General features: G+C 38.8%; 2 protein-coding genes across 5 annotated transcripts in view; one reads left to right on the top strand and one right to left on the bottom strand.

The window, feature by feature from the left end:
- Window positions 1–429: 429 nt before the first annotated feature.
- Window positions 430–14,195, bottom strand: COMMD6 (COMM domain containing 6). 3 transcript variants are annotated; one of them, XR_014184686.1, is made up of 9 exons: window positions 14,093–14,195; window positions 13,405–13,463; window positions 12,743–12,808; window positions 12,504–12,580; window positions 11,051–11,219; window positions 9,772–9,924; window positions 8,577–8,721; window positions 5,570–5,650; window positions 430–974 (listed from the first exon to the last, which is right to left on the bottom strand). XR_014184686.1 is itself a non-coding variant. In XM_082058836.1 (7 exons), the coding sequence occupies exons 1-7, from the start codon at window positions 14,133–14,135 to the stop codon at window positions 8,671–8,673; spliced, it is 618 nt and encodes a 205-aa protein (XP_081914962.1). In that variant the 5' UTR covers window positions 14,136–14,195; the 3' UTR covers window positions 5,972–8,670. The 3 variants fall into 3 exon arrangements, 1 of the variants encoding a protein (XP_081914962.1); XR_014184687.1 differs by lacking the exon at window positions 5,570–5,650; XM_082058836.1 differs by lacking the exons at window positions 430–974; window positions 5,570–5,650 and having other exon boundaries at window positions 5,972–8,721.
- Window positions 14,196–17,993: 3,798 nt separating this feature from the next.
- Window positions 17,994–25,330, top strand: part of UCHL3 (ubiquitin C-terminal hydrolase L3) — a 40,639-nt gene continuing 33,302 nt past the window's right edge. Inside the window, exons 1-2 of one of the 2 annotated variants that reach the window (XM_082058817.1) lie at window positions 17,994–18,139; window positions 18,331–18,342. In XM_082058817.1, coding sequence (XP_081914943.1) covers window positions 18,098–18,139; window positions 18,331–18,342 — 54 coding nt within the window. In that variant the 5' untranslated portion in view covers window positions 17,994–18,097. The remainder of the gene's footprint in view (window positions 18,140–18,330; window positions 18,343–25,330) is intronic. The other variant, XM_082058818.1, reaches the window with a different exon arrangement.

Here is a 25,330-nt window from a genome sequence, read left to right as displayed (position 1 = left end):
TCTTGAAGTTGGTCCCTTCTCATTTCAGTTGTAAGATTTCATGCACCTTTTAAGTTAAAACTTTCTGATTTCTCTTATATTGAGCACAGTATTCCTTTGCTCATGACCTCTGGCATATTGCTCATGTAAATCCTCCCCAGTGTTTAAAACTGTAGCAGTAACAAAAGCATCATCATCTCATTCTTTGTACAATATAGTTAGGAATTAGCCTAAACTATGTAATCCCTATAGCTCAGTTAACAACAATCAGAAATTGTGGAATAGAAAAGAAAGCGACTTTCCATAGCCCTTATCCACAGAGCCTTGGAAATTCATGTCTGTTCTTGATGAATGAGCAGTTTTTATCCAGGTCATCCCAAATGGAAAGAAGTAGAAATGTAGCAGCCATGCAGAGATGTGACAGACAAAGCCTCTGATGAGAGTCCACAATTTAAAAAAAAAATCCTTTATTATTATTATTATTATTATTGGTCAAGCTTCTTGGAAGAAATTGTAAAATTCAAAGTAAAAACTATATTGCAAGATCTAAAGTACTATGCTCAATAACTGCCGTATCATGTGCTGCAAATACATGTTCAGTTGGTCAAATAAAACCAACCACACACACAGTCATACTTTTTGAATTGTTGATAACCTGCCATTGATTGCTGTTGACTAAATAGACATTAGATACAAAATCTGTCAAAAGTATATTATTGAAGTGACAAAACATGGATACGGTCAGCTAAATGTAAGTAAATGCCTCTGAACATTTTGGATTTAATGTGCTTGTCAATAAAGTACCACACATAAAGATTATTTTTCCAAATAAAATGGGTAAGTATATTTTCCCTCTGTTTATTAAAGGAAGTACATTTTGTTCATTAAGATGATACCTTGATAGCATATACTGTTCCTGAACATGGCACCACAGCAGCCATTTCATGTATCACATCCAGATCATCAGTTCATCTTCAGTGTTAAAGGATTTAAACCTGCAAAATGGTAAGCAACCACAGTTCACAGTATTTCTTCAGGAGCAGAGATCTCAGCATCTCACATGATCAGACTGTTAATTGCTAGTAATTATCCATCCCCTTAAGCTTTCCAGCCACAATTTTAATTGCAGAAAAAAAATTAGAGAAGCTGTAGACTTGCCTTTACAATCCCATAATTTATGTGTAATCTCAATCACCCTGGACTGGAGTACTTTATTTCAATAATATGCCCCATAGCTGGAATTGCTTTTCATCCTATTGCTTTTCTAAGAATGCTGTCACTTAAGTCTCTGGGGTTTCAAGGTTCACTACCATATTTGCATTAGTCAAATTTTATCTTGCTCTCAAGCTCACCTTTTAGTAAGGTCTCAGATATAGACATTTTTACTTTAGAAAACATTTTATTAATTTACCCAGTCATAGTTGAAGACTCTAAGTTTTGGAAATATAATTGGAAGTTTTGGAAGTAAGTCCAGTAGACTCTGCTTATTACCGAAGCTTTAAACTTCAGCTGCTAGAGAAATTCTGGTGCTTCCTCTATTAGGTGTGTAATAACATCACTACAAATAATGAAAATTGTATATGCTGGAGGCTGTATAGAGTTTAAAATGCAATGACAAAGGTTTGAGTAAGACATCAGTCAGAGATATTTCAATAGCAAGAGACACTTTGTACACAGTAAAAATGACTAAATTAATCTGACAGGGGGTTGGGTGGTTTGCTGTTTGTTTTTTTTTCCTTCTCAAATGGCACTAATCTTTTCTCATAGTAATGACAGATTATAATTTGTTCTGCCAATAAGAACCACTCAAAAACAGATTTAGGGGAACTGGAATGAGCAAAGTTCATAGGAGAATAATCCTTACATAGAAATTTCATAAACATCTCTAGAACCTAAGGCAACCCACCACATTTTGTGTCTGTGTTCAGTATATCGTTATTCAATTTAATGTAGGACTGATTAAGAGAGCCAAGGCATTGAATTATTATGTTTCTCTTCAAAGAAGCATTTGATTGTATAGCAGATTCTTATTTTGTTATTTTTTAATGTAACAGTTGTCCCCCATCAGACTTTCCAGCACAGCACACTTTGAATCTGGTGAAACACGCTTTTTTGTTTAAAATTTAAGTTTTAATCTTGAGCCTGGTGTGCTTATGTGTGATCATAGCATCTTTCTAGGTAAGAACATGTGCAGTAATTTTAAGGGATATAAGATCAGCTTACTAAAATCCCTGTTGAGATAATATGGAGTTTGGTGGCTGTTAGCAGCTCAGGCCGGTTGCAAAGGTTGTTATTACAGGAGACAGAGCAACTTCTGCAACAAGAACTTCCACATTCCCAATTATTTCTGCTTTTATATGAAGGAGACATTTACTTCCCTACTAGTCCTCAACCACTGCAGTAACATACGAAGAAGAGAAAAAATAGAAGAAGAGAGCACTGCAGCTGCTGGAGTCCACTTCTCTCCCTGACAGTACCCACTACCTCTATCTCTTTTTGTGATTTGGAAGGGATCCCGGTCCCCCTCCAACACCCTGGCAATGGTAACTAAGACAGGATTTCTTGTCATTGCCAAAGCTGAAAGGGGCATCTTGATATTAGTCCACAAATACATTATTACAAAGGATGAACAACAGATTAGAAAGGTTAATATTTCTGCACTCTACTGCAGATCTGCTAATAATACAGAATATAGATGCTTTGGAAAGCAAGAGTACTTTGACTTCAAAAGGTCACAAATATCTGTTCCAAGAGGAAAAACACAAATATCATGAAGACTTCAACAATGTATCACTATTAAAAATGTTATTCTAAGTTCACACCTGTACTGTATGTTGGGTAAGAGAAGGTGCAGCTTACCAAGAACAACAGAGCACTTGTAGCCCCAACACAAGACCAAGAACGGTGCCAGCATAGCTGCCAAAAAAAGAACAGATGGGAACCCCTTAATCCTCTTTCTCATCGTCCTTGACTCTCTCCAAGGTAAATAGACATCTGTTGCCTTGACTTTGTCAACTGCCAAGCATCTCTCGTCTTCCCACATTCCCAACTGTGAGAAGCAGCATTGCATATCACACCTGAGATTCATGTGAGACACGCACTTATGTTCCTCTACTCATTTTAAATGTAAACACCCCTCTCAAGCTTCATGCCTGGCTGCAGCATCCAGTACTTGCTGGTTCAGAAACATCACCAGGAAGGAAGCTGGTCTTGCTTTAATTTGGCCAAGCTCCCAGATGAGTTTGGGTTTGGTTTGGTTTATTTTTTAAAAACACCTGTAACCTGTTTAAGACACACTAGTGATGACATACTAGGCAAAAGAAAAATTCTTTGCAGCCTCCGCAGTACCAAGAACACCAAAACATTATTTTTGGGATTCAGAGGTAATTCACAGGGAAATGAAGCAACAGGGCCACTTTCAGTGGCAGAAAAGTATATCCCTAAGTGTGGCATAAAGATCCTGAAAACAAGGCTGCATAACAAAATAGGAAGAAGGATTTTAGAGTGGTTAAACTGCAGGAAAACCTCAGATAGACATGCAAATCACTTATTCTATGAACGAGATACAGATCTAGAAAAATATTTGAGAGATGTATAAACAGGGGGGAAAAAATGTAAAATGAGAATAGGCCCCAACAGAAGTGTAACATGATACTATTTAAAGAACAAGTCATAATGCTTAGTGTAATTAACTACTGTTACTATAATTAACTCACTGTTTTAAGCTACTGCAAATATACAATGTATGGTATATGGTCTGTTATTAAAATGCTAAGTCTTGTTTACATCACTTGAAATCTTTATGGTCATCTTTTTAATAATTAACACAAGTTAGAGCATTTCTCTACAGTGTAGTAAGTAGGATGGAAGTCATGGTGACATGAATATGCACAGTTCCAGATATAAGCTACACAAGGGAGAAGATGAAGTCCTTATCCCATTGTCAGACATGCATTGTAAGGATTACTGTGTGTAGCAGTGCCACCTGGTGACCGGTGCTATGACAAATTCCTCTTAAAATACTATTTAGCACAGAAGCTTATTGTATGAAAAAATAGAATTTTCCTTTTTTAATATGCATAGTAAGCTTACTGTTCCAAAGCTCAGTATGAGAAGAACAAATCTGACAGTAAAATCTCCAATTTAAAAATACAAATACTTACAAATTTATATTTGTAAATAAAATTTGTAAAAATGTAAATATTTGTAATGTAAAAGCTAACAGAGTATTTGGAAACTGTGGCACCTACAGACATGGAACAGAAACAGCTCTCAAGCTGGGGCAGCTAGACTGTAATTAGCCATAGGAAGAAAATGTAGTACAGGGAAGAGGAAACCCAGAAATGCTAAAATTAGCTTTCACAGAGAAAATCAGCAATCTCAGCTTCCTTTTTCAATGACACAGAATCATAAGTAATCACAGACATATCCCAGTAACTCAGTTCAAATGGCAGGTCGTTCCTCCACCTTCCCCTCAGAAAAACCTTGGAAACAAGAGTCAGGAAGTCTTTCAAACGAGTCCAGACTGAGTGTAAAGAATGCTGAGGATCATCCCTCTAACACACACTCTTTCTCACACACTTTAGCACCAAGAGTGGAACTGGATGGGTATTTATAGACAGTGCTGTACAGTAGAAACAAACATTTGGCCAAAATGGCACAGTGACAAGCAAATCCAGCTGTTCATTAAGTGACCCAGCCTCAGAAAGGGAGGACAGTGGCAGCACAGTGTGCAAGCTCAACCCAGGTCAAGGCACTCATTTTATGTACTATACATGTATGACTATTCTATACATAATTTGAACTTGGGAACTAAGCAAGTGCCCAGTAAGCTAGCAGCCCAACCAATGGGTATATAACATTTAACTAAAAATCCATCTGGGAAACAACTGCTACCATGATCCACCACAGGGTAGTAGATAGGATGGAGACTGCAGAATTTTAAGTCTCCGCCCCGTTGCAAAAGTTCTTCAAAGATGGGGCATTTTTTGCTGCAGATAGATTAAATGACTCAGGAACTTGTGTGTGTTATTCTAGTACCCGCAAGGGCTAAACAGAAGAACCCTGCATGCCTCTGCAAAGGAGTGGAAATTACCCTCTCATTAGTCCCACAGTTAAGAGGGTAATAAAACATTCAAACACCAGAGGAAACAGGGCAAACAGGAAGAAACAACATTCTTCCACTCCCCCAGTTTATCAATGTACCTTTGTATTTAGTTCAGGTGTCCAAACATAGTGCAAAGGCTTGAAACAGGAAAGTAAATAATAAAGAGGGACAGGTTCACATTAAAAAACCAAAGTGACATACCTTTAAAACGTGGTTAAAGACAGTATAATTTTGTGGAAGTAGGAATGGAGACATGCTCTTACTTTGGCAATGACTAGGCTAAAGTGTGCAGAAGCTAAGTATATAAAACACTAGTGCGCAGATAGGACTACAGCCATTCTGTGGGCCTTTCTCCATTTTTCTACAAAACAGCTTTCTGCAAATGGTCTGTTGTGTTTGAAACACGCAAAAAAAAAAAAAGTCATGTGATGACAGTCATTGCCAGGAGATTCCTTCTTTATTCCTTCCTTTGGGTTTGTTTACCTTGCAAGACCATTTTTTCACACCCCTCTTCCTTCCTCTTGCTCTGTTCCAGGCAAACGTTGAAAATTGTTTACTTCTCCCCTAAATACAGTTAAGGAAAGAAAACCACTTGAATGCAATTTCCTGCAAAATCTCATTAATCTCATATGTCCTCTGTCTCTTCCTGGTTCAATAAAATGTTTTGTCTAGTGGTAAGTAATTGATACAAATATTCCTTGCAACCTGCAGTTATCCCTCAGCTCCTTGATACCCCACCACGGAGACAGAGCGCATGTGCCTGAACTTCATCCTAATTTAATAAGGGAAGAAGTTTAGTCATAGTCTACTCCTGAAGTTTACTAATTATAGTATTTACAAGACAGACTTTGATGCAGTAGGCTTAAAATAAAAACACAGACCATCTTTATCTTCATTACCTATATGTTTAATAACTGTTTGTGGTGGACTTACAAAAATATTGGTATACAATTTCTTATCAATCAAGAAGACATAGGAACACACAATGACTCCTGATTCTCTTTAAGTGATCTGGTTTCTGCACATACAGACAAACAATTCAACAGCTTGTTTGAACGTGTTAATATTGCTACCCTGCAAACTATTAGTTTGGTGGTTTTTTTTTTTTTCCTAATAAAGTACTTAATTCTTCCATTACTCAGTATAGGAATTCTTACTGATAGTGATCAGGACACATCTCAGAAGTTTGAGTACATAGCCAACTTTTAATCACATCTCCTAGATGTCCATAAACACCTCTGAAAATTCTCAGACAGTAAACTAGTATAGCACACGTGTCCAGGCATCTTCCAGCCAGAGTTACAACATGCTGGAGTTCAGAGAGATGTAAAAAAATATTCATTAATATTTCTAGAATTTTTGACTTGACAACATGTTAAGACTTTTCAAAGGGTGCCAACTTTCTCCTCTTGGTGATGGACTAAGCAAAAATAGTAATTGAAAGTTTACTCATTACCTTCCAGCATCTACTAAATTGATTGTTTCTAGAAGTTAAGACATGATTAATTAAATCTGCTTTTCTATTCAGTTCCAATGAAGGCACAAATATTTCCAGATATGAAGAACTTAAGTGCACTAGAACAAACAGGAAGTATTTGTAAGGCTCCAGCTTTACTTAAAAACAAAACTATTATTTTCCTGTAGCTGTTGCATTGATGTAAACCAATTCACTCACTAGGCCAAAGCATGACAATTTTTTCCAGTTATATGAGCCTTACACTCCAGCTTCTGCAAATTAAAAAAAAAAAATCAGCTGCTCACACATCACTTTTCCACACACAGAGAGCATATTTTGCACTGTGTTCAGCCCTAAGCCCTTGCAGACAACAGGGAAAAGGCAAATGGGAAGCCTGTTCCCAAGACCATTTTGAGACATTCCACTGAGGGTCCCAGACAGGAGCAATCTGCTCTCTCCAACCACAATACAAACACCTTGTACTTCAGCAGCACAAAGGAAGTATCACCCAGCTCAGTGGCCACAGCTCAAAACTGCTATATTTTGTTAAAGCCAACACTGTTTCACTTAGGCTTCTAATCAACTCCAAAGTACTGTTTTTATGCACCATGTATAATGCCCAAATAGTGAGATGTATATCTCTATTAAAAGGGTTGCAGTATGCAGCATGCATGATGTGCTGCAGTTCATTTTAATGCATACAGCATAACCTGTACCCATGACTTTCTAGTACCTTCTAAGGAAGTTAATAAAAAATTAAGTGGGTTAGAAAGGTAGGTGTTCTCACTTCAGGGAGCCTGAAATCACTTGAAGATCTGTCCCAGCAAAACTGGTTCTTGCCTCTACCATTCTGAAGTTGCAAAGTTGCAGCATAAACTTCAGTCTACTTAGCAGTTTGAATTCTCTCTGTCCAGATTTACTTGCTCTATTTCATCACCAGCACATCTTGAAATGCAACAGTATTGTATTTATGATATCCCACTGTATTTGCAATTTCTGTTTTGTTTATGGAAAACTCAAGATATAAAAAAGGAAGGCATGCAAGCACACTGGATTTATCACTCCCCCTTTGGCAGTGCCCCCATTCTTCAGAATCAAAGTAAAATTTCTGCTGGTTAGGATATTGCCTGAGAATAAGCATATGCAACAGTCTAGTGGATTCCTGCAACACCATACAAAAAGCAAAAAAAAAAAATCTTGCTGACTTTTAGTGTGGTCCTTTTTTGATGTGCTTGGCTAACACTCCAGCTTGAACTTTCAAGTTCCCTCTTGACTTTTCTAGTTCAGGGCTTGGAGTGAGGCAGCTACATCAATATTCCAATTTAATTAGAAAGCAGACTGCTGATCAAAACGTCAAGCAGACTGCCACATATTAAGAGCTGGATTAAATGCAAAGGCAAAAATATATTAAATGGTTTTGAATTAAATTCACCTTTTTACCTTCATTTAAAATTAGTGTCTGGGCTTTATTTCAAAGAAAAAAAATTGGATCTGCAGAAAAGCTTAATGCATTAACTCAGTTTTCATAAGCCTAGGTGGTGGGAAATAAGTATTTGAAATAAACAAGCTGTTTGGGCAAGTACATTCTCCAGTTATTAAAAGAAGACTGGAAGCGAGGTCTGCAAATACCTACAACTACTTGACATTGCTGTTCTTCAAGAATAACACTATGCTTTGTTATGTGTAACTTTATATACTCCTTAATATTGCCCTTGAGTCCAAGCGCACCTCAATTTTCCAGACAAAAATGTTAACATGAGATTTATAGTTCTCTCAGTATCTTCCCAGTGAAGATTTCCAGGTATCTTTCTGCACTCCAGAGTTAAACATGTAGTTTCTTACTCATTAATGTTAGAAAGTCTACAGTGATGCTTCTCTGTACACATCATGATCTTTTCTCTATCAGAATGAACAAAGCTGGACACATTTTCCAAATACTGCAGAGTTGGCTTCAAGCATTCAAAAAGCAAAGAAATCTTCACAGCAATGCAAGGATGATGCTCACAAATACCTGTCAAAGACAAGGATACATACCTTGCTGAAAAATGGCACTTTATTCCCTGTGCAGAACAGAAAGTTTACTTGACCTAAGTCTGTCCAAAATTTCAGTGTAAATAAAAAGTTCTCTTCAAACTGTTTCCAGAACAGCTGCCATTTCCTTGAACTGTCTGAAGAAGTTCTAAAAAGCAAGAGTTAAATTTCAGTTGCTTAAAGAAAAGCTCAAACTGCAGTTCAAAGTATTAACAGCACAAAAATCACAATCCAAGCTTCTCACATTCCCTCTTTCCTCCAGTTACAATTTGCAGCTTGAACTGAAAGTTTCTCCTTTTCTTTTTGTAGGTGAATTGGCATTTGGACACATTCGCTATTAAATCTAAACAAGCAATGTCTTATTTGCCTTGGTTTGCCTATTAATAGAAGATGCTATGAAAGAAAAATACAAAGTAGCTCTCACACCACAACAAATAAAACACCAAAAAACCTTCCCATGCAAATGTTTCTATTCCCATCTGAAATAATCCAGGCTTCTCAAGTTTAGCATCCATTTCTTATAGTAGCTGAACAGCAAATTATAAAAATAGGTTTCAACCAAAATGAATGCAATTATTCACAACACCTTAGCATTCAGAATATCCTTCTCAAATTTCTGCCAGTCGAACTCTAAGTATTTATTTGTAACCTTGTGCAATATTCTGAGTGACATATTGGCCCTTTAAGCAGGCACGACAACAGAAGTGCCACATTTATGCAAAATTAAACCAAGTTACGTAAGTTTCCAGATGAAGGCATGGCAATTAAGAGCCAGTGGTGACAAAGCAGACCAACCTCCATTCCCAATCATTAGACAAATGTTAAGCTTAACCCAAGTTTTAGATTTTGAGGCTGGGGAACAGTTCCACAGATTTCAAATATTCCATAAATTTAATAAGGTAAGAGTAATAACTAACAAGAAAGACACAAAAGTCTTTATGTCTTCAGTTGTTGGCTTATTTGTACAAGAATATATCAATTACAGCTAAATTAGCGTTTTCAGATAAGTAATGTAGAACTAAATGCTATGAAATTAAGTATTTAGCTTCAGTGCTTTAAGTAATTGTTTAATGCTTCATCTTTGAATGACTGTATTGGTAAATAAGCAACACAAACATACGCCTTGAGGTATACAGTTGGTCCTTCACAACAACGTCCCTTTTTTAAGAGACTGAATCAAGTAGCACCGATTACAGACCTTGAACTGTGGGATCGTCATTTCAAAAGATCTGTCTGTTATTTGTCCTGAAGGGTCTGCCACTTTTAGCGTCAGTGTGACATAAGGATACTTCAGAGACCTACAGGTGTCGGAGCTCATAGCAACTCCCAGTTTCCATTTAATATCTACAAACTGCAAAGAAGAATATAATTGGAAACAGTGTTAAAGAGATCTAGCCTATCACAGCTGTTCCATTGGGTGGATGTTTTACAGACAATATAGGACATCTAGAGCTCATAATCAAATGGGAAACTAACAGATACTTCAGATACTGTGAATACAAAAATCATCTGCCCTTCCTTCTAATAGTGAAAAAATAAGCAATTTAATAAGTTACTTCACTTAATCTGTTTTCATTATTCAAGTACTGTCAATAGTCAAGTACAGTCTATTTACAGTTCTACTAAGTGAAGCTTGAGCCACAGAGCTCACGTGGCTTGTAGACCATTCATGAATTGTTTTTTTGTTGTTTGGGATTTTGTTTGTTTGTTTTTTGATTAGTTGTTTTTTTTTTTTTTTTACGTTTCTAAATCAAGTGGAAACATGAGAAAAGCCTCAGAGAGTGACCAAGAATTTTATAATGCAATAATGGAGGAAAAAAGGCATTTCCTAACTGTATTTTAGATAAATCTAAGTACATCACAAATACATTTCAGGCAGGTAAGTTGTTTTTAACCATTTTAGAACTGTTGAACAAAGAAGCAAAGAGAGCCTTTAGACACTATCAAGCCTCAGACAAAGATTTTTTTTCCTAGTTCTGCACTCTTTTAAACTATTGTTAGGAAAAAATACCTTAAAACACAAACTCAGTGGTATTTTTTCAAAAAGGAAAAAACAGGAATGCTGAAAATTGACAGAAAGTATCTTTAAAAAAAATTAAACTTAAGGGAGACAACAAATAATCAAGTGCTAGTGTTATCAACTCTAAGGAACAATTCAAATTACATTTAAAACATATTTACAAAAACAGCTAATACAATTATCTGCCACTCACCCCCCCTAATACCACTATGAAGCACTGATTTTAAAGAGTTAGACACACACCATTAACATCCAAACAATAACATCAGAAAGCTGTCCAGCATTTAGACAGCTTATATTGTATATGCTTTATCTGGGTAAACATTTAACAACACTGATATAGGGAAGCTTTCAGCAGTCAAGATACCAACCATGTGCTAGACAATACAACTTAAACAACAAAGCACTGACATCTCTGAAAAAGTAATAGCTCAGCTGCACTTTGTCATTTAGTTACCTGCCCCACTGTGGCCATATTTCTTGCATCTTCTGACACACTAATGGATTTACCCTGCTCATTCCATACGTGACGAATAACTTGCACTGCATGTTTTGGCAGCGCGCTGACTGCATTGCCCAAAGTGGTGACAAGTTCTTCCGTAGAGAGGTTGTTTCTGGCTGCTGTGCTATAGGTATATCCAAAGAACACCACATCAGTTTAATTCCCCACAGTTTAATAAAAATTTTTCACTTCACCCCGAACAGGCATTTTTAAATTTCTGCTTTATGTGTCTATGTAATTTACAATAATAAGGCAGCCTGTGATTTTTTTTTCCCAGAATATTTTACTAATCTGTATCCACACGCAAGAAACAACATGACTTTTCATGCATCTTAATATGCAGCGACCAAGCTTTGCTGCACTTACACAACATGCAACATAAAAATAAAAATAATTGCAGCCTCAAAGTGCTTTTGCAACTGGAAAAAGGCATAATTCAGTGAAAGGTGTGTGCATAAAGCAGTTAAACAATATTATTATACAAAGCAGTTTAATTAAACATTTAGGAGAGGTAGTTTAAGTATCACCAAAAGGCAAGTAAGGACCTCTAGGTAATGGTATAACTGGTACTAAGATGAGTCAAATGATGCAATAAACCAACTGAAAAGGCAGCAAGTGTGGAGAAAAATTGCCACTTGATTTCCTCTACAAAACAGGTAAAAAAATTCCCACCCTAGGTTTGTTCATGCAGGTCTACTCCTCTTAAAGAAAAAGAGTTGGTCCTCCAAGTAGCATGGTCTAATATAATTTAAAGCTTCGTATTTTATAGAGGAAAAAGCAGTATGTTAAATTTCCACTGGTAAATTTTCCTTAGTCATATTAACATTACAAAATCTTCAGATACTAGATACTAAAAGGAAAAGCAAGATCTTGAAAATTTTATCTTTCTGAAGAGAGGAAATCTTACAGCAAACCAGCTAAAAATACTACCTAAAAACTCTACCTTTATCACAGCAGAGTTCAACATTATAAAACTGTGTGCCCTTCAAACAGACACAAATACAGGTTTCTAATCTGTAAGAAACACAGTTTTTAGAACATGCTTTTTCCAGGCAGAGGCCTAGCTGACTTTGTTTCACTACAGAGCTTAACTTCCTCTTTTATTTTGCCAGTGAGTTCTAAAGCTTGCAGACAGGATTCTTAGAACAATTACTTTAGTTTTTTTAATTACAAAAAGTGAGCCTATATTAAATAACTACATTTTTTCCGAATGTAAACTAAATCCAGAAATTTTTTGTGTATTGAAAGTTACAAACTTCTGCCCTTTTCCCAAATCAGTTTATTTTATACCCACATGCGATGTCATTTCTTAATACCACTATTAAGTAGGGGTGGAGGGAAAAAAAAACCCACAACACTAAAACACCAAACTACAAACATGAGACAAAGTAAATTATTTTGTGCTTACCTAAAAAGAAAGGAAATAATGGTAGCTATTTTTGCCAGGTCACCAACATTAATCTCAAGCCCAGATGTTTGAATTCTCTGGAAACAGAATGCTCAAACAATTACAAATAATAATAAAACCATGCATTAATAAAAATGCTTTGTACATGTATGCATGGACAAAAATTGCCTTGAGTAATCTATTATTTAGAGCATATACAGCTAATATCATTGCTTTTAAGTACTAGTATCCAAACTTACCTGACACAGTTCAGCTGTATTTACACCTGGGATCTTATGGTTCAGATGTTGAATTATTTGTTCACACTGTAAAGAAGTTTGAAAGTAAGTTTGAAAACGTTCATCATGCATATTTTAATATACAAGACAAAGCTAGTTTGAACACTTGGGAGACTACAAAAGAAAAAAGAAACTGGTTAATGCAAAAATGGACAACAGGAGGATGCTTTAAGTGCAGAGTGCAGAATAAAGTCATTGAAATGACTGGTTTTAAAGCTATATCAAATCCAGAAAAGCAAACTCAGTCATGACTTTTAGTTACTACCTCACTAGCTATTTGCACTTAACACACCACTTTCACACTAACTGAACAGTCATACTTTTCAAGTGCACACTACAGTAAACAAGTTGAATGTTTTCTAGACAAGCTAGCTTCATATCTCCTTTAGATGAAAGGCAAAAATACATTTTTTAAAATCTCCTGTGATAGAAACATAAATTTTAAAGCAACCCCATTACTCTTAGCAGGACTGGTCCATTTTTTGAGCCATACAAATCTAAGCTACCACATACATAAGATTCCCTTTGCAAAAGACAAAAATCAGAAAAGGCTAAATATAAAGCTTTTCTGGAATCACAGAGTGCCAAAAGCTCTTCCACAGCCCATTTATTGCCCTACTTACCAGTTCTGCAAAAAAGTCTTGAGGTATTAAATTAATCTTATCTGCTACACTACCAACATCTGAAATAAAAAACACAAGCAACAATGAGCAGAAGCAAATCCTTAAGGTGTTACAGTAGTAAATCTAGTCTCTCTCAAGAATTCCTAAGTCATCACACATGCGTCTACCTTAAAAGCAAAGCTTTCTTTAAAAGAATGTCATGAATAGCAGTAACATAACCTTCTCAGCATCCCAAGTAAAGTTTAAGAGGCACGACTCCATAAGGCCCCTCAGAGCCCCTGACTGACTCTATGCAGCTGCACAGTTTGACACCCCTGAATAATCCCCCGACCCGGCGGAGCAGCATCCGCACCGCGCCCCTCCGCGTACCGGGCAACCACGCCTGCCCTCCGGCACCAGCACCACGGCACCGCTGCTCTTCCTACGGCTACACCGCTCCAGCCAGGCTGCCGCCCAGTGGCGAATCCCTCAGGCGACCCGCGGACACCCGGGAAGGCCCCGCTAACGCACCACAAGCCTTCGCCAGGGCCCACCCCGAACAGCTCGCCTGGGGCGAGGTGGCTCCGCAGGGTGGCCCACCGACTGAGCCCTTCGGAACAGGCAGCCCTCGCCTCCCACCCTGCGGGCCCAGGTGGTTCCCTCAGCGTCCCCGTCCCCCCACCCCGAGATCCCCTCGCTAGCCCCTCACCCAGCGCCTCCAACGCCCGCACCATCCCGGGGGCGGCGGCCATAGCGCCACGCTCCCACCGAGGCCCAACTTCCGCCACACAACGCTCCCCGCTCTTATTGGCTTCGGGCGATACCAGACCGAGGCAGGGCGAGCGGCCTCGTTCTTATTGGCTGCTTGGCAGGGAGCATGCGCTCTTCTTCCCGGGGAGGGTGGAGCTTCCCCGCCCGCGGGGCTGTGTCCTCTCTGTCTCGTTTAGGGCGCTTCGAGGCTGGTTGGGTGTGAGTCCCTTTCTGTTGTGGGAGGGTTTGTTTTGTTCTGGGCCCTCAGTTCAAGAAGGACAGGGAACTGCTGGAGAGAGTCCAGCACAGAGACACAAAGATGATTAAGGGAGTGGAGCATCTCCCGTATGAGGAAAGGCTGAGGGAGCTTGGAGAAGACTGAGGGGTGACCTAATTCATGTTTACAAATATGTAAAGGGTGAGTGTCACAAGGATGGAGCCAGGCTCTTCTCAGTGACAGCCAATGATAGGACGAGGGGCAATGGATACAAACTGGAACACAGGAGGTTCCACTTAAATTTGAGAAGAAACATCTTCTCAGGGTGACAGAACACTAGAACAGGCTGCCCAGGGAGGTTGTGGAGTCTCCTACTCTCGAGGCATTCAAACATGCCCGGATGGCTTCCTGTGTAACCTCATCTAGGTATTCCTGCTCCGGTGGAGGAATTGGACTAGATGGTCTTTCGATGTCCTTTCCAGTTCCCAATATTCTGTAATCCTATGATTCTTGAAGCAAATCGCTTCCTAAATAGATTCAAGTAAAACCAGGGCCATGTTTTAAGATCCTGTTGGGTCTGCAGGCAGCGGGTGGAAAGCATCACTTGCAGACAGTGTCTCAGGGCCTACCTGTCCCCTGCCCCTGCAGGCCCCCGTGCTGGTGCTTGTGCCAGCAGTGGCTTGGGAAATGGCACTGGTGTGAGAATCGTCAGGGGAGGCTGTTGGAAATGGCAGTTTAGGTCACACCCAGTTTGCACAACAGGTTGTTTACTCGGTTGGGTTTATTGTTAACTGGCATCAGGGTTTTCCCGGTGTTCTTTGTTACAGTTTTGGGTACATAAGTCTTGTGCTCTTCTGTGAGCCTGCAGCACATACAGTATATTGAACAGATACATGGAATGACCGTACTCTGTAGACGTGGGTTGTAGAATTGGCCTGTATACATGCAACTAAATTGTGTGGTTCATAGATGATCTGTGCAGATAAACTATGCCTTCAGTTCTACGGGGAAATAGCCTTTTTTTAAAAAAAAAAAACAACTCCTTCTAGAATAAGCTTTGGTAAGTGTTTCATACTGAACCTAACTGAATTAAGTTTGGGGTGTGGCTGGAGCCCTAAACCAGCACTGATCCTTCGCCTTTTAAAAATAGCAAATATTCTTAGATTTTTTTATTGATAAATTTTTAGTGATAAATTTTACATTTGCTTTTAGCTTTTTTTTTTTTTTTGTATTGCAATGTTACAGTCTCAGTAGATCTAGTGTAAGACTGTGACAGAGTAGTAAACATAACTTATCAGGCAGTAGTGATGGCTACTTTTAAATTATGTATTTTTGATAAATGTTGATGACAGAATTTAGAATACATTTCAGGAAAAGGGTAATTATTATGGAACATGGTGTGTGTTTATGAGCTTTATACATTTATGGTCTGTCTGATCTTGGCTTCTCCCTTTAAAATTATGTAATTAAGTGTGCAAATGTTTTTGAGTAGTATGTATTTTTATGACCTCATGATTACCAAAACACTTGCAATATATGTAATGGTAATATCTGTCTCTTGTAGCAAGGACTTGACTTAACAATCTCTTTGTTCTTATTTTAGGTAACTCTGTGATGTAATTTGTTATCTAGACAACTTTAGATATTATTTTCTATTACAATTTCATCAAGTCTCTTAGTAGTGCCTCCAGCAATATGACTAATATTTGTTATGTTACTTTCCATGCTTTGTCCAAGATGTGGAGATAGATACGAAGTTGAATGTCCTGGTGGTTTCGTAATTACAGAATCATTTGCTGAAATATGGAGATATTTGGGGGCTATTTTCATCAACATGTAAACATGTGTTTAGTTCTTTGAATTTGGAACAGAATGTGGTGAACTATGTAATGATTTCAGCTTGTCTGCCCATCCACATAGTTAAAGGTATCTTCAGACAATTCTGCCTTCTGCAAATCTGCTCTATGAAGCTTTTTGGGGCAGAGGAAGGTCAGTGCACAGATCTGACAGTACAGGCCCATCTTTTAGCTAGATGAGGACTGGGAACTTAATATGGGGAGGCACTTGGTATAGAAACTAAAACAGAGAAATCTCATGAGCTACAATTAGACTGAACTGCTGAAGAGATACAGAATCACAGAGTGGTTGGGGTTGGAAGGGGCCTCTGGAGATCATCTAGTCCAACCCACCTGCTAAAGCAGGGTCACCCAGAGCAGATCACACAGCAATGTGTGCAGGTAGGTTTTGAGTGTCTCCAGAGAAGGAGACTCCACAACCTCTCTGAGCAGCCTGTTCCAGTGCTCTGGAACCCTCAAAGTAGTTTCTCCTCATGTTCAGATGGAACCTCCTGTGCTTCATTCTGTGCCCGTTGCCCCTCATCCTGTCGTGGGTCACCACTGAAAAGAGTCTGGTCCCATCGTCTTGACACCCACCCTTGAGATATTTATAAGCATTGATAAGATCTCCTCTCAGCCTTCTCTTCTCCAGGCTGAACAGACCCAACTCTCTCTCAGTCTCTCCTCATAAAATGCTCCAGATCCCCAACCATCTTTGTAGCCCAGAACGCTACAGTATTGTTGATAGGTTAATGCAGAAGCTTCAGGCACAGGCATGTAGCATCACCGTAGTCCTGAGAAGTGATTACAGGGGGTAAAGTAAAATAAAACCATCATTAGGTAATTTACTCCATAAATTTAACATTTACAGAATGGGGTGAAATTTGCATCAACACTCCCTAAAGAACTACACCAAGGTCTTCAAAAAGCTCTTCAGGGGAAATTATACTGTGAACTGGGTTTCTGCAGTGCCTGTGCCCCCAACTGTGTGGTATCCCCAACAGCCTGCCTTTATTGCCACCTTCCTTCATTTTTAGCTGTTTTGAATTAACTTGAAAGAAGGCATAATGCTAAATCAGGTATGTATGTATATAAAATATATATTACACCATGATATGTATATATTACACCCTGCTTGATCTTAGCCAGAAGGCCAAGAAGTAGCATGTTTATGCTCCTGAGATGCGAAGTCATGAGAAGACTCCCAGCGTTAGGGCAGAAATGCCATTTTCAGTTGGTTTTAATGCATCTTACCATAATTGTCGGCAGGTCACACGGGGCTCTTACCACTCGTGTCTGCCTCTGGGCTGATGCGGACCTCGCTCCCGGCGCTGCTTTACGGTTCCGCCCCAATCCCTTTGTCCTGTCTCGCCTGTCCCCTTTCCACGGGTGTGTTTTCACCGCCGGTGACCGGCTGCGCCTCGGTTGCGCTACTGGAGACCGTTCCAGAGGTTGCCCAAGCGCTTGGCTCCTGCTTCCCGCCCACCTCCGGTTCCCGCCGGGGCGGGCGGCAGCGGGCTCCGGGGCGCCCTCTGGTGGTTAGGAGCCCCGGCGGTTGGGAGCACGCGCGGGGCGGGGCGGCCGAGGCACCGCCGCTTGCCCCGCCGGGAGAGTCCATTGCCCGGGGGAGTCAAGAGGATGAGAAGCGGGAAATCATGGGGCTGCCGTCGCCCGGGAGCACCCAAGGGGAAGGCGTTTATCGCTCTCTGCGCCACCTCGGCCTGCTGCTCCCGAGCCGGGGAGACGGTGCGAGGGGGCGAGGGAGGGTTGGGTTCTTTTTTCCCCCGTGTTCCCCCTCGCGGCTCGGTGGTGCGGTCCCGGGTCAGGTCTGAGGCGAGGCGGCGTGAGGCGCTGTCAGTGCCGTGAGGTTCAGCCCAGCGACTGTTTCGGCAGCCACCCTACCAACACCGCCATGGAGCCCCATCGCTGGCTGCCTCTGGAGGCCAACCCCGACGTGAGTGCCCGGCTCGGGAGCTGGGTGTGGCGGGAGGGAGGGAGGATGGCGGAGGGGAGAGGGCTCGGGGCCGCTCCGGGTTCAGCATCGCGGGCTGAGGGATGGCTGGTGGGGGCAGGGAGCGGGGGAGCTCTTAGCCTGCGGGTCTGACTAGGGTCTTAACTCCCCTCTGTTTTCTGCTTGCTTTTCAGGTTACGAATCAGGTAAGCAGCTTTTATTTGAGGTAAACTTTAGTCTCTCTACAGCTCTAGGCCCATTTAATTTCATTTTCATGTAGTAAAGGCTCCTGCCTCTTCAACGAGAGTAACTCCTTCCTCCCCCACGGGTGTCTGCGCTGAGCCTGCTACTATTGGGCCTTACTGGAGTCTCCTGAAACCTCTGAGTACATAGTGTCGTGTAAAGACACGGTATGAAAGAAAAAACAGTAAAGGAAAAGAAAATGGATGTGGTCTGGCTGTTAATGTAATGTAAACTTTTGTGTTTCAAGGTGGGTTTTAATTGATTAGTTAGTGATCAAAACATTTATATTTTCATATATAATGTGTGCCAGTCCTGGACCTGTACATGATGGCTTTGTGCACTTTTATGGATTTGCTTACATCACTGTGCCACAGTCTTCTTCTTTGGCTGACCATAAGAATTAGTGTCATCTTACCATATTTGCACCTTGCTGCTTATTAGTGATAATATGTGCATGATTTGTTGTTGCCTTTTTTGTTAGTGTAGTAGAATCCACACTAGAGAAAGGAAGCTTATTCTAGTCCACAAAACAATGTAAGTGATAGATAAATTAACAGAAAGGAAATCACACATACTCCAAGCCTGCACGTATTCTCAGTGGTAATTTTGAGCATCTTTAGCAAGCATTGGAGGTCAGATGCTGATCCCAGCAGGCCTGTTAATATTAAGGATGGTATTTAAGCCAAAAGACTCTGAAACTTCCAGCAGTAAGATGACATGATTAAAACTATATTGTTGAAATATTTTGGAAATTAGGAATTCCTGTGTGTGAAGACTGTATTGTTGCAATATACTGAGTCTGCAGGAGAGTGAAGGGTTCTTTGATGCTGGGTCATTTGGTACTTGCCTTTCCAGTTTCCTAGGACAAATAATTTTATGATTCTTACAGTGTTGCAGCTGTGGAGCAATTTGAGAAGTTTTTAATCCCAGTCTTGAGTTAAAATTGACATTTCCTGGGAGCTTTTCTCAAATGTATGCTATAATTTCCTTATTTTAGATATTTTTTAAAATTTTGAAATTCAGAGACTGAATTCCAGTTTGGAAGAAAATAAATGTGAATAAATGGCTAGTTGAATTTCGAATTCTGTGACTTCTCATTTTACAGATGTTGAGATGAGTTTATCATGGTACAAGTAAAGCTGTGTCAGCTGTAAAATAGAAATTGAGGAGGAACAACTAGTGACTTTTTCAAAATATCTGAATTATCTTATATCTCTGCATGGTTATATTATATGGAGAAAACCCTAAAGGAACGTTAAATTAACAATTCTAAGTGTGTTCAAAACCTCTCTCTCTTGCCCATTGGCTTTGCATTGATGATGGACGATATCTATCAATTGTGGATGATCATGAATTATAGGAGCTTTTATTCTGCAAGTATTTTCTTGTTAAGATTTCTGTACAGAAAAAAACAGACTGGTTAGGCTTCCTGATTCACTACATTTTGCCAGTCTTAAGTGAGCAGTGGTGGTTATTATCTAGACTGAGAGGTGTATATTCTTAAAAAAAAAAAAAAAGTCCATGTTAAATATGAATAAACCTTGCATCATTAGTCATTGTTCTTTTAATCTCACTAGCACACTGGTAAACTATGTGACAGAGTGGTTAGTCACCAGTTATTCATATCCCATTTTAAACAACAATAATAGTGATTTGAGATTCAAATGAAGTTGCACACACATTTTGAAAAATTCTTGAGTTAATTGCAAGGACAGATTATTTTGTGGTACTCTGATGCTGTCCTTTGTAACATATTATAGAATTCCTTAGCATTACAAAAAAGAATGGTTGAGCCCCTAAGAGCTGTAATGTATGACTCTAGTAGTAGTTTAATATGTGTATCTCTTTACACAGACATCTACCCATATGTTTCTTGTCTGTGTTTTGGTGGTTTTTTTCTATTTTTTAAATTGTATTTTATTTGTTTTACTTGAGTGCTAGCCTATCCTTGGAACATACTACTTCGGTTATTAATGTTATTGCTAGATGCAGTAGTGAACTCTAAAAAAATTCAAATTCCAGTCACTTGCAAGATGTATGAATTCTTAAATATTAGTTTGTAGTCAGAACTGTTGTTACAATTTAACAAATGCTTAGCCAATTTTGATTATTGTGCCAATAATTTTATTCCCTTTTTTAATAGTAACTAAAAAGGAAATTTGCTAAAGTTCATTTGGTTTTAATATGTTCTTACCATACTGTGTGCTCTGGCGTTTTGAAATGTAAGTTGCAAATTTGAGACTCTTTCAGTCTTTGTGGTAGAAATTCTGACAATAATGGAGAAGAACGGGTATTTCTTAGTTATAGGGTATGTGAAATCCTAGCAACGTATCTTGAAAGTTTTTCTCTGCATGAAAGCATTTATGTTATAATAAAAGTTGAGGAATTTCTAAATACTTTGTATATATAGGATCTCTCTTTGTGCATATGTGTTAGAATTATTTAAAGGTTCAGAAACAGGAACATTCTTTCTTAGCTTTAAAGATTTTCAGTGGCAGTGACTCTCTCGGAATACCACAACCACATATCTGTAGTGATCTTTTTAAGAGACAGCATAGTTAAATGTACCATACAGTGCTAGTTGAATTGTCACAATACTCTTTTTGTTTTCTCCTCCACTTTTACAGTCTGATAGAATGAATTGTTAGTCCACCTAACAGAAAGAGTTGATGATTCAGCATTTACAAAGCTCCACTCTTGTGTACAGTGATGACAGGGAATGGTTTCTTTGACCTTTAGCTGAGGGGCTTGACGTGACTCTTCTTCCTGAATCTCGTATGAGACTTTTCATGCTAATATGAGAGAGAAAGCAAGAAAATGGAGTTTATCTGCCCACTGCTTACCAGAAGATATTTGGCTGTATATCTGGTTTTCAATTTCTTCTACCACCACAGCCAAAAAACAAGTCAGGCAGCATGCATATTTTTGGAGAGAAAAGATCAGACACAAGCTGTTTGTTGTTCATCATGTTGCTTCAGTCTGGCTGGCCACTCATGACTGATTCCCTAGCAATAGATAAACAACAGAGTAGTATTGATGGGTATCTTTATTGATTCCCCGTGAGCGCTCTTACCTTCTTCATCTCACATGTTGTAAGAAATGTCCTTACTTCCTAGATAAGTTACTATGTCAGCTCATACCTTCGTTATATCCAGATAAGCATAGAGTAATTGACTGAATCTAATTGTGAAGCTCAAGTGCCGCTTTCAGGTAGTTCAGAGTTAAACTATTGGGAGTTGGCTGTGGCTTGGGCTGTTGTTGCAACATAGGGCTTACTTGCTGGTTCTTAGTTACCTTCCAGCATTATTTTCAGGCCTTTGATCCTACCTTTTTTTGTTGTTGTTTTTGATTTTTTTAAGCCATTAAGGTATTGAGAGTCAGCTACCTAAAAAAAATAATTTTAGTCCACAGACACCCTTGACAGCTGTGGCTTTAAAGTCACAGGGACAATAAAGATCACGAAACATAGAACAAACGGCAGAAACTGGATATAGTCAGTCTTTCTCCGGTTATGGAACACATTTCTTAAGGATGTTGGACAAATACAGAGATTAAGTAAGTATCTTGATGAAACAAACTTTACTATTCATATAAGATCTTTACATTTTATGAACTCTGCAACACTGTCACACAAACTTTCCAAAAAGAAGGCCCTACTGATCAAAGGCGTTGAAAAGGCAGGGCCCAAGATTCCTGGAAGTGTGTTGGGTGATAGTACTCGTAGATGAGCTACTGTGTTGAAAAGTGTATCAGAAGTGAAGAAACAGAGGTATCCTTCTGAAAATGCTTAGCTGAAGTGACTTTTTTTTTTCAGGTGTGGGAGCGGAATTTTAACTCTTCTGTTGTAAGCAAAGTAGAAATAGCAGATACAGTGTGCGTGCTTGGAAACCAGCCTATTACGAGTGTAGCCTCAGAAACTGAGAGATGAGGACCAAGTTTGTGTCTTTCTGTAGAGGGAATATCCCATAAAGCCTTCCACAGAGCCAGCAAAAGGGAAGTATTAAGGCTGTGGCACAGCATAGCAAAGAGTAGGCAGAAGGAGAAATATTAAGGGATTTTAGATGTCCATTGTGAGATCACTTGTTTAATGGCTTCTTCTAGTTTAACATATGGATGGAAAACAAAACAAAACAAAAAAACTCCATGATCCTTGTGGGTCCCTTCCAACTCAGGGCATTCTATGATTCTATTCTAAAATATCTCAAGCTATGTAGACCTCAGGTTGAGTTTAAATAGGTAGATACATTACAAAGGGAAAATTGCAACTTATTTTGGGGTTTAAAGCATTATTCATACACATAGCTTAAAGATTAAGTTAGATCTGTCTTTGTATGTTAGAAATTGAAAGCTAAGAAGACAACATATTTCATTCCTCTGTTTGTAATTGCCACTTCTGGCCTCTTACTGTGCTCTTTTATTCTCAATTTCTTATTTCTGCTCCAATAAAATAAACTAAAAATTGTAACAAGGAACCCCTTACTGTCTGGAACACGCTTATGGGAATGAGGTGCTACAGAGTAGAAAACAAGTGATAGTGGTTCATGCGATAGGTTATCTGTTGCACTGAAGATACTGTTCCTCACCTCCCTGTGGCTTAAAGAACCAGCAGAATTGGTAGAATCCAATTGGTTTAGGACACTGTAAAAATAACATGTAGAACAGCTAATTTGGAAGAGTGGATTGATCTGACTTGCATCCATTATGAATAATAGTTTGTATCATAGAAACAGGTCTGTAAGTATTTTTCCCAGCATAATGTGGTGTCCCATTTTGAACCAGTTGCTCAGTAGCTGCACCTCGGAGCTCTGTTCAGAGCATTCAAAAGCTCTTGCTCTCTGGGGTGGTTTCAGAGGAAGCCCGGGTCAGGTGGTTAATTCAGCTTTCTGTGTGCTTTGCTGCCTGTGTGATGTCCTGGTTCGATATGTACAGCAGTACCTGAGCAAGCTCAGTGTTAAGTTTTGAAACTGCTTGATGGATATGGTAAAAACATATACCTCTCATTGTGAACATCAGGAGAATCTTAGAATACCAGGTTGGAAAGGACCTCAAGGATCATCTGGTCTGGCCTTTCTTGGCAAAAGCACAGTCTAGACAAGATGGCCCAAAACCCTGTCCAGCTGAATCTTGAAAGTGTCCAATGTTGTGGAATCCAGCACTTCCCTGGGGAGATTATTCCAATGGCTGATTGTTCTCATAGTGAAAATATTCTGTAAGTCAGTAAGTTAATAACTGGAAGTCAGTACTATTATTTTAGACACCCTAAAGAAACTTAACCTATTAGAAGGATAAGAGGTGTAAGATGACATTTTTGATGAAGTTTAAAGTGTTCTCTCCATCACAAATTTTGAAAAAAAAAAAATTAAAAAAAGAAAAGGTGTTGATAAATGGGCTGTATTCCTTGAACCTTGTAAGGTCCTGAAATACAACACTTGAGGATATTTGTAATAAGTCTTGAATTTCCCAAGTAAATTATTATAATGGAGCATCTCTTGTTTGAGCAAGACTATATCATGGCTACTGTGAGGACCAGTTGGTAAAGAAGAATAATGTACCTCATAAGAGTTATAACCATGTGTTTACTTCTGGTATGCCATTTGACTGGCTGTATAGAACTAAATTTTCTACAGCTGCTACTGTCTTGTCATGTCAGTCATTTTGATGAATGGTCTGAAAGACGCTTTCCATAAAACATTGAAAAATGATCCCTTCATTTTAATTGTGTAAATGTCATAATGAAAGAATTAAGAAATATATCTTTATAATGTCCAAATAATAAACTATTGTTTGGGTGGTTCCTTTATTTCTATAAAGGAATTTCAATTTTGAAACAAACAGTTTTTTGTAATACGCCTCTAGAAATGATTTATGAAGAACTGAAAGCAAAATATTATGCATTTATTTTTGTAATATCGATTAATTTAAGAACTGGGTGCTTAGTGGGCTGAATACAGCCATCTATTTTTGGATTTATAGAAAAATACTTGCAATTTATGTGTTTGGTTTTTTTTCTTGGTGATAATTCTATCAGACATATTTTATGCAGGGTCTTACTACTTCCTAGGGAAAGAGATTAGCTTAAATTTAACGTAGTGTCAAAAATTCCTATGCTTTAATGAAAAAGTGATAAAATATCAATTGTCTTAGTTTATTTAGACATAGTCCTTCCAGTTCCCTAAAGCCATAGTCATGTTTTGTTTTTCCAGAAGAAAGTCTTAACTATGGTTTTGTTGTGATACAGTGATGCTTTAATCCACTGAGCAGAAGTACAATAAAATGGAGATTCTGTTGGTGTCTTAGTTTGCATTTGCATTTAAAAGAGGATTACAACAGTTGGTTCTTGCTACAAAAGCTCTTTGACTTTTGCATCTGAGTGTCTCCAAATGTTTGTGTATTTTGCCAGTTTTATGTTTTCATGGTTCCAACTTGTATATAAGTACCACAGCAAAATGTGGAAAACTCAGAATCTTGAGTATAATGCCTTAGTAGTTAGAATGTGGCATTCTTGAAATATTTGCACATACTGTGCAACTTTAATGGCACCTAAATTTTAGAGTCCATTTTGTTTCAGTATTTGCAGCTTTTACATGCAAGTGACAAAGTGGAAAAGAGCGTGGCTGTTTCAGACTATAATTAGATTGTGCATTAACTACTTTGGAAGTTTTCTGTTAAAATAAATTGCACCCTTTTCTTACCCTATCCACATCTCCATCAGCCCCCAAAATCAAATCTTCCTACTGGCTGTGTAACTGTGTTGGCAGAAGTACTGTTTTAAACTGCTCAAGTCAAGTCGCCTGGGTCAAGACGTTGCTAGGTTGCCTTTGTCCACTGAGTTTCCATTCTACTTTTGAGCCTCTTTAAAAATAAATAAGGATGAACTTTTTTTAATTAAATAAGTTTTGTGAACCTTAAAGGTAGTCAATGAGCCTCAGAACAGAATCATGTATTAAAGAT

Source organism: Streptopelia decaocto (genome assembly GCF_964273445.1).
Source record: "Streptopelia decaocto genome assembly, chromosome: 1".
Classification (NCBI taxonomy): domain Eukaryota; kingdom Metazoa; phylum Chordata; class Aves; order Columbiformes; family Columbidae; genus Streptopelia; species Streptopelia decaocto.
This window is presented reverse-complemented; position numbering and strand designations above follow the sequence as displayed.